Source organism: Pogona vitticeps, chromosome 2, assembly GCF_051106095.1.
Source record: "Pogona vitticeps strain Pit_001003342236 chromosome 2, PviZW2.1, whole genome shotgun sequence".
Taxonomy (NCBI): domain Eukaryota; kingdom Metazoa; phylum Chordata; class Lepidosauria; order Squamata; family Agamidae; genus Pogona; species Pogona vitticeps.
Window position 1 is genome coordinate 237141867 of NC_135784.1, and position 9796 is coordinate 237151662.

General features: G+C 43.3%; 1 protein-coding gene and 1 long non-coding RNA gene across 3 annotated transcripts in view; one reads left to right on the plus strand and one right to left on the minus strand.

Annotated features, from left to right (window-relative positions):
• Nucleotides 1-4095, minus strand: part of LOC110076000 (guanine nucleotide-binding protein subunit alpha-14) — a 93503-nt gene extending 89408 nt beyond the window's left edge. The window contains exon 1 of one of the 2 annotated variants that reach the window (XM_072992235.2): nt 3788-4034. In XM_072992235.2, coding sequence (XP_072848336.2) covers nt 3788-3914 — 127 coding nt within the window. In that variant the 5' untranslated portion in view covers nt 3915-4034. Of the gene's footprint in view, nt 1-3787 lie in introns of both variants that reach the window. The other variant, XM_020787776.3, reaches the window with a different exon arrangement.
• A 206-nt stretch (nt 4096-4301) lies between these two features.
• On the plus strand, nt 4302-5778 carry LOC144586610 (uncharacterized). The gene is made up of 2 exons (XR_013541533.1): nt 4302-4380; nt 5272-5778. It is a non-coding gene; the product is annotated as an uncharacterized LOC144586610 (long non-coding RNA).
• Nucleotides 5779-9796: the final 4018 nt, after the last annotated feature.

Below are 9796 nucleotides of genomic sequence, written 5' to 3' on the forward strand. Positions count from 1 at the left end.
CTGTCTGGATTGCTGCCCTTAGCGTGAGCTCCATATTACACTGAACACAATTTTTTTAAAAAAAAAAACCTTTACATATCCATCACAAAGGGAGTGTTAGGCACAGGACTAGGGAGTGAGCTGGATTTTTTTTTAACACTTTCACTCCAAGCTGTGGTCCTGATAGGAACCATTTCCTTGCTTCTGCTTAGCTGCTCATCAGTCCTATGACAGAAGTCTCCTCTGGAGCCAAGGACAGAAACTGTCATTTGGGGAATGGGGATAACTTTCTCTGGGACTACAGCTGGGCGGGGGGGCGGGGTTAAAAACAACCCTGCACTCTTGTGAAGTTCCAGTGCTGATTACCACTCCCCTCGGCTACTACTCTCTCTCTTTTTAATTATTGCAGCCAGCTATGTGTTTTGCATTAGTAGTTCGACACTAAAAGTTTCTCATGCTGATTTGGCAAAGCCATGGACATCTCACAGTTCTTAGGCTTCTAGCGTTCATTCTTTGACTTGGTGCAGACGCAGGACTGACGATGGTGTTGATGACAATGGGAACAGTGATGATTTACACTTTTATCACAACTTTCTTCTAAGATACAAAGTTCTTAGTACTGGAACTTCAGTTAATTTTACTGGATCACTTGTTATATGCCATCAAATCAAAACAATGTATAACAACCGTAATAGGCCTTTTGAGGTAAATGAGATACGTACTGTATATAAGGAGTGGTTTCACCAGTTCCACCCTGACCCCGAACTGAATTTCCATGGCCAAACAAGGATTTGAACACAAATCCTCTGCATACTATACCACACCAGGTATGTAGTGGGTATCCACACTGGATCACTCAAAAGTTGCAAATAAGGCTGGCTTTTGAGTTCTCCATAACTCTTTCCTAGGTAAAAGATATAAATACAATTGGGTGTTTAGGTAAATAGTCAAAAATTGGACCAGATATAGTAGCTTTAACTCCAGAATGTCAGCAAGGTCAGATGGAGTTTTGCAGATTCCACAAGATGCATCCATGGACAGTCTCTCCCCTCTTTGCAAATGAAAGCCTTAATTGGATAATCCTGTAGTTCATTAGTGGTCCACATCATTTTTACTACTGACCTTCACCAACTTTATACCTCCTTTGCCTGACAGTAAAGGTTCCCCTTGACATTTAGTCAGTCGTGTCCGACTCTAGGGGGCGGTGCTCATCCCCGTTTCCAAGCCGTAGAGCCAGCGTTTGTCCAAAGACAGTTTCCGTTGTCACATGGCCAGCACAGCTATATACGGAATGCTGTTTACCTTCCCACCAAGGTGGTACCTATTTATCTACTTGCACTTGCACGCTTTCGAACTGCTAGGTTGGCGAGGAGCTGGGACAAAGCGACGGGAGCTCACTCCGTCACGTGGATTCAATCTTACGACTGCTGGTCTTCTGCCCTGCAGCACACAAAGGCTTCTGTGGTTTAGCCCGCAGCACCACCACATCCCTTTGCCTGCCAAAAAGTGCTTAAAAGCTCTCCTTTTAAAAAACTTTTTAGTTGTCCTATCTATCAATCCATCCGTCCGTCCATCCACCCATCCATCCATCCATCTGGCAACCCAGATCATTCTGGGCAGTTTACACAAAGTTAAAACCCCAACAAAATTACAGTATAACCCAAACCAGAACATTGTTTCTATGGATGGAATCATAGTTACATCTTCTGTCTTTGTAGGAAGAAATATATGATTCCTTCTCCCTCTCTCCAACCCTATTTGTCCTCATTGCAACAATATATGATTGGTTTGATTGTAAGACAGTGACTGGCCCAAGGCTACTCAGTGAGTACCATTCACGGATAACCGGAGTTTTTAACCCAGGCATCTGGACCTGACATAATATGCTCAGGACACAATGTTTAACTTCTTCTAAATGATTCAGAAAAGGGCATCTCATTTTACCCCAATAAGTCAGGAACGAGCAGCACCCCTCTACCTCTGACTCTACAAAGGCCACATAAAAATCAGCCTTAGCAGCCCCACTGTAAGGCTTGCCGTTCACACCAGAAAAATTAAAAGATTAGAATATATATGGCCACACCACTTTTGCTCACATAGTTTGCCCACATTTCTTTGAAACAGACATTTTGTTCATTTTAATTCCAGGGCAACACTGGCCTTTTAAAGGCAAGCCTTAGAGATTACAGAGTTACTTAAAGTGCAGGGAATGAGTTGTTGTCCTTCCCCCAGATCATTATGAAGACAACTTCCTGCCCTCTTCTGCATGTGCACCAAAACCAGCTAGGGGAAATGTAATGCTGGAAACTCTTCTTAGTGGCTTTGTATCAGCATCCAACCCTTGGCCTCAGTCTTCCTCCCATTAAATGTGAATATGGATGATCTAATTTTCAGATTACAAGGGCAAGGTTGCAAAATGCTATGCATATATTTTTAAAAAAAATTAAATGAAGAATAAGCAGGGTTATGGATTACAGCCTAGATTTTCTTAACACTAAATTAATTTTTAAATGCACTGCAAAAGAGCACAAAGTCCTCAGCTAGGAAACTGAAGGTGTAATTCTGACTTTCTAAAGGGAACCGAAACCACCCAATCAGATCAGTGAATCCTCTCCACATACTCTTACACTAAAGACAAGGAAAAATGTGATCCTTGGGCTACTTGTGGTTACTCAAATAGACCTTCTGTGGACCTCTTTTTTTTTTCAGACAAAAAAACCATTATTTGCTGATCTTGAAAACCTCCGGGAAATGGCAATAATAAAATAATAATCATATGCAGTCAAGTTAATTCTGACTTACAGCAATCCTTTTTTCAAGTTTTTCCAGGTAGAAAATACTCAGAAATGGTTTACTATTCCCTTGTTCTGGGAGCACCCTGGGGCTGTGCAACTTGCCCACAGCTACACAGGCTGACTCTACTTTGCAAGGAGGCATACTAGGAAATCAAACTCCGAAATCCCTAAGCCACTGAGCTATCCAGCCAGGGATGAACCTTTTAAATAGCAGCCCCAGAACAGCCACTTGTCAAAAACAGGAGCGGAACTCCAGTCATTTATGGTGTTTGTTTTGGATTTTGTAGGCAATGCCAGGGGCTGAAAATTGTCCCCCAGACAAGATCAGGTTGCCCATCTGGGTCTTCTATGATGTGAGGTGTGGAAACAACCTACAAACGGCTTCTGCACCCACACAGAGATTATCTCGCTTGTCCTGAAGTTTCCTGCACAAGTAATTCAGAATAGGGGTTTAGGCATCTGGCTGCAGAGTCAGAGGTTGGGAATTCAATTCCCCACTGTTTCTCCCTGACAGGAGCCGTGTTTGATGATTCACAGGGTCCCTTCCGGCTCTGCGGTTCGAAGATTATAATGATAATAATAATAATCTGATCATTATTTTAAAAAACAAATCTAAATAATTTGGTAACGTGGATAGGAGTCTGTAAAAGTAACTTCGGTTCCACCACACCCCGGTGGCATTTGTAGCCCAACAACATCTGGGGTCCCTTCCAACTCCGTAAGATTATTAAAATCTTTCTGGCAGTATGATCAGCTCATTCCACACACAAAAGGGCTTGTGTACATGCTCAGAGACACTTCGTGGTTAACTTCACCTGTTCCAAGCCCAAATACAAATTGCAAGAGTAGGCGATGTCAAGCAAGGGAGGTTGCGTAACTAAAACCCATTCCGGCGGCAAAGCCCGGCAGATCCTACCCCCCCCCCCAAACCCTAAACCAGAAGCGGAGAAAAAGCTCGCCTACCACCGGTGGCCTCCCTATCCTGGAGGGCTCGCACCGCCGGGGTCACTCACCCAGCAGCAAGAGCTTGAGTTCCTTGCGGGAGTCGCGCTTGTCCAGCCGCAGCCTCCGCTCAATCTCCAAGTTGATGCGCAGGTTCGCCTTCTCTTCCGCGGATAAGCAGCAACACTGGCCGCCCATGCTGAACTGCCCCCGAGAAGGAGGAGGACCGAAGGCCGAGCCTCGTACCTTCCTCCGAAGGAAGACTGACGAGGGAGCAAGGCGACGCCACCGCGGACGCCGCACCACCACCACCACCAGCAGCCCCGTTAGCTCGGCGTCCCTTTCCCGCCTTTTTCTTTCCCAGTCCAAGAGGAACTGGTGCCGGGGAAGCCGGCAGCGCCGGCCGAGAGGGGGCCGAGAGCCCCGCCCACTAGGCGCTAACTTGCCTCCCACGCGCTCCCCGGACCTCGCGCCGGGGGGGGGGGGGGGGGAGGAGGGGTTGGCTTCATGAGGAGGATTTTCCCAGAGGAGACTGGAAGCAAGCGGGCTTCGAAGTCACAACTTTGGGAATGTTTAAGGGTTTTATTTTCCACAACCACCACCACAAATCAGAATGGTCCGTGGTCCCGCTGGTCGGGAGATTCTGGGAATTGTAGTTCAAAAGGTAACTTTGCTCGCGATGTGGTTCCTAATCTACATCAGACACTATGAGACACTGCTTTTTTACAGCAGAGCACTAAAACAACAGACGCCATAAAATCACTGCATGTAAATGTAGCATACACCCAATTCTTTGGATTTTACCTGAGGTGATAAAATGAGGCACAGTAACTTCAGGGTTACTTCAGTCAACAGGTTACTCCTCCCCTGCTACTTCCTAGGTTTCTTCCCTTGGAATAAATACAGTACTTGGGAATGTATGACCTGAGTATTGAACTGCAACTCTTATCAACACAAGCCAGGATAGGTCTGGATAAACAATGATGAAAGCGGTAGTTCAACATTTGGAGTCCCCCCAGCTTCCCCAGCTGTCTCTGGGATCTCTGTGAAATGCTGCCACACAAAAGACTGCAGTTTCCCCCCATCACTGTCATGTCCAAGCCCCAGATGTATTTTTCTGACAGGCACCCAAATTCCTAGTTATTACATCTCAGGAAACACCATCCAGAAGTACTGGGTCTACCTTCCAACGATCTACTTAACAAAGGAAAACGACTGCCTTGACATAGTGCTTGAGTGACTTAAAAAAAAAACACAGCAAACCAGTCTGACCACTTTCCTGACCCAACATTTTAATTTTAATGATAATAATAATAATACGACACAAAATTTGGCATGACCTTCTTTTCCATGGTGTGCCTGTCTCTGACTTTGATAAAGTTGTTTATAGAAAATATCTTGCCACATACATCTCAAGTGAGTGTTTGTCCTATTGAAAACAATGTTTCTAATACATTTTGATGTTCACTGCTTTCTCAAGGATTGCTCTTATTTACTTTTGTGTGTGTGTTTTTTTCTTTTATATACTTCCCTTGTACTCCTACCCTAACCACAGGTCTCTGTTGAACAGGGCAGACAACCGATCATAATAGAGCTGTACCTTTGACCTTTATTTGGATGGATGCCATTTTACCTTCATGATTAAAATACGGTTCTTAAACTTGCGATCAAAAAAAGGCCAATCATTTTATATGCTTACTCAGAAGAGTTGTTATGCATCATTTCTCTAATTTAAAGAATAAACTATTTTCGATTACATTTAAAGGCTCACTTCATGTTCTTTAATTGTTTGAGCAACACAATGTTATAATGTAAACAAGTGATTAGTAGACTCTAACCAAGCAACCACTGTACGGAATCATTTTGAGTCAATGTGTGTACTTCCCTTTCTGAATAGGGAGACCTAGATCCAGGGGCCTAGTTCTGTTCCTTACATGCCTATAATACTTCTCAAACACATATCAGTACAGTAGGACCACCCATAATTGTTTCCAAGCCCCTTCCCCACATGGATACTGAAAAGCAGAGTTATAGCTAACAGTCTGTTGGACTCAGGACTCTCGTGCACCTGTAATTTTTATCTCGATGGGACCTCTATGACTAAGAGCTGAGTTGAAATCTTCTCTTGTTCCTGTGCTCAAGACTGAAGATGACGGTCTTTGTCTCTCTTTCTCTCACTCTCTCTCAAACACCTAATATCAACAGTTCTGTGGGTTTTCCTCAAAGCAATTAAGAATCCATTTCCTTCTTTGCCCAGGAGTATTGAGGAAGGGGCTAACTGGAAGGCAGGAAGGGCAGGAGGTGGGAAACCTCTCTCAGGAGGCAGTTTGGCTTACGTTAGTGCCCCTCCTGCCGCCTCGCCAGTAAATCCAGCTGTGAATTTTGCAACACTGCTCTGGAAGGAAGCTGCCAGGACTACAGTGGGGTCTTGACTTACGAACGACCCTACTTGCGAACAATTCAACTTACGAACCCGCCCGATAGGGAAATAAAGACTCGACTTCCCTCGAGTAACACACAGGGAAAAAAGTGCCCCCTCCCTCCCCTTAGAGGCTTCTGGAGGGGGAAAAGGGGTCAGAAACTTAATAATAAATAAAAGAAAGTCACTTACCAGGCCTTGGTAGCCCCCGAACTGCAGGAAAAAGAGCAGCAAACAGATAAAAGCCGACACCCAGAAGGGAGCCTGGCAGCCATTTTGTGCTTTTCTCCGCTCCTGCCCCCTCCTCTCCTCGCTTAACAGCTGATTGGCTGGCTCTGAAGAGGCTTCCAGAGGCTTGCTCAGAATCTAAAAAGGCTGAGGTGTGAGTTCCAGACTCCTGCCTGTGTGTCTTTATGCTGAAAAAATCAGCACAACATGCTTTAAAACATGCTTTAAAATTGGCTTCGTTGAAAAAAAAGATTTCAAAAGTGCTTTGCAAACTGTTCCCTGCCTCCTCTGTCCTTTCCTGAACTTTTCTTGACCTAAGAAAAAAAGAAAAGAAAAAATATCCCCCTCTAGTGGTAGAAGGCAGAATAGCAGCTTCCCATTAGTTTCTATGGATGGAAAAGAGCAGATATGGATTAAATGGTTTTCAATGCATTCCTGTGGGAAATGCAGATTCGACCTACAAACTTTTCGACCTACAAACTGCCTTCCAATACAGATTAAGTTCGTAAGTCGAGACCCCACTGTAGGTGAAACGGTGGAGGCGTTCCTGTAGTATGATTTGGTTCCCTCTAATGGCCACTCTGATAATTACATATTGAACACCATAGGTGTTTTCAGTTACGGTAATATGTTTAATATTTTCAGACTGTGGATAAGTGAATCAGCAGATATTGATCCAGTGGATACAGGGATCCTACTCTATAACACTGTTCAAATGTTATGGAATAGATCTTGCCAAAACACACAGACTTTGTGTAGCACCCAGCCAAGATGTTTCAATAGCCAGGAACAGCCTAAGACAGCCTGCTGACGGAGGCAAAGGATAGGATGGTGTCTTCTCACTCTTCCTTGAACAGAAGATGAATGAACCAGTAGTTGAAGTGAGGAACACTGGGGGCGGCAGAGTATTCTGTCAGCTACTCTTCTGAGTGTTGTAGTCCGACTAGGAAAGAAAGGTGTACAAAACACAGTCTCAAAGTCATCCTCAAGTCAGTAGAATCCATTAAATATGTTATTTTTTTCTGTAAATTTTGTATGCACTCCATATACTTTTTGATTTGGAACATAGATAGCTTGACTGACCTTGAGCTTAATTTGTAGGCAGAAGGAAACAGTATACAATATTTAAAAGTTATGCATATGTGTGATTGGGTTCTATATTTTCTCTAGGCAGCTCCTCTGTTTCCGCGGGAAATAACAAGGGAGCCGTCTTTATAATCTTAGAACTGTCACATTTATTAACTCCATCTTCCTCCAGTACATTACTTATTGGGTCAAATAACTTCAACTCGGGCAACAGGCCACAACTTACAGAACCAAATGTCTTTTCATAGTCCCAGGGACTCATAGGGGAGGTTTCCCAAGCCATTCTTGGCTGTTGGGTGTCCGGGGAGGAGTACTCCGGAGGGCACAAACAGTCCACAACACATGTGGCGGATCCAGCCTCTCTCGTCTGGGCGATCGTAGAACCTATTGTGCGCAATCTCGGACACCCGTTGTAGCTCTCGTTCTCTAGGCGCCACGATCACCGTCCACTCCTTGGTGATATACTGGATCGGCTTCTCCTCTCGCGCACCCGGTTCTGGCAAGAGTCCTCCGACCCTCAGGTTAGGAAAATCTCTCAGAAGTCCCTGCTGACGTATGTTTTCAAAAATCTCTTGTCGTGTAGCACTACACTAAACACAGAAACAATATTTAACTGGAAGAATTCCTAATAGCTAATTGGTTTCAGAGGCTCTGAAAATTGGACATAATTGTCTATGTCTGAGAGAGAGAGAAGACAAGATCAAGAATGAGTTTACATTTTCTATGGATCATGTATATAGCTTTCATCAGATTCTCAAAGGTGTTTGTTACCCACTTCCTCAGTTAAGAACTACTGAATATCAACAATGGATTTTACTTCGGTTTACAATTATAACCTGGCTAAATTGGGTGAGATCTGTTTTAAAATGTTTTTCTGTGCATCTAAACATGCTTGAAGCTAAATAATGCTTTTTTAACTTGATGTATTTTTACCTTTAAAAGTTTTAACATTTTTCCATGCCTTACATTGCTTTTTTTAAAAAACAATATTATTATTAAGAACGTTGAGGTATTCTAGAGAGGTATTCTCTGCCCTTTTGGACTATAAGCTTCTGTATTTTAAAATGTAGGCTTCTACAATTTTGAAACTTGATTATAAGTTTGTGCTTATAAGTGTGTGCTTATAACTTAAGTGTTCTCATCTTTTAAGTCATGTCCCTACAGTTTTACATCGCTGTAAGACCTTTGGATTTCACATATCTGTGCCTAAAATTTCCCTAACAAGTGTATGACTATTTTCAATATATTTAGGACTTCCTATTTTTGAAATATGGAACCTAGAAGCTACGGTAAGTAGAAATTACACTTGTAAAAATTAACGTTTTGAAGTTGCCTGGAACAAAGTAAATACCCATACTTAGATGTCCAGATGAATTTTGAAATGGTTGTCAATTACTGTCTAGTTTTATTCTGGGATTAACCCTTTATTGGGATAATATCAACTACAACCAACTTAGAATAATTTTGTCAGCTGTAAACAAATATAAACAAGTATAGATTTGCTCTGTAGGTCTGCCCTTCAGTTGACCTATAAGAGAAACATACAGCATGCCCTCCAAGTGGAGTCTGTCAGTTGCAATCTGCTGGACCATATATGCTATTGCTTACTTCTGGGTGGATTTGCTCAAGGTGAACCTGAAAGTAACTAGAGAAATGTATAGCTTCATATTTTAAAACTAGATGAAAATGGTCTACAGCACTGGATCTCAACTTCTTCAACTGCTAGAGGGTCTTGACAGTATAGCCAATTTAAGAGTCCTAGAAGGTAAAGGTTCCCAACCTTGGTTAACCCAGGTGTTCTTGGATGGCAATTTCCAGAAGCCTTCGCCACCAGCTGTGCTGGCCAGGGTTTCTGGAAGTTGCAGTTCACAAACACTTCGGTTACCCAGGCTTGGGAACCCCGATTTTAGAACATCCCCTTCATGGATTGCTGCCTTGTCATGGCAAAGGGGCTTTAGTAACTCAGAGAAGCTATGGGCTATGCCGTGCAGGGACACCCAAGATGAACAGGTCATAATGGAGAGTTCTGACTAAATGCGATCCACCTGGGGCAGGAATTAGCAAGCCACTCCAGTATCTTTGCCAACAAAACCCCATGAACAGAAACAAAAGGCTAAAATATATGACACTGGAAGATGAACCCCTCAGGTCGGAATGCGTCCAACATGCTACTGAGGAAGAGCAGAGGACAAGTACAAGTAGCTCTGGAGCTAATGAAGTGGTTGGGCCAAAGCTGAAAGGATACTCAGCTGCAGAGTAGCCCTCATAGTCAACAAAAGAGTGGGAAAATCTGTACTGGGATACAATCTCAAAAATGATAGAATGATTTCAATACAAATCCAAGGCA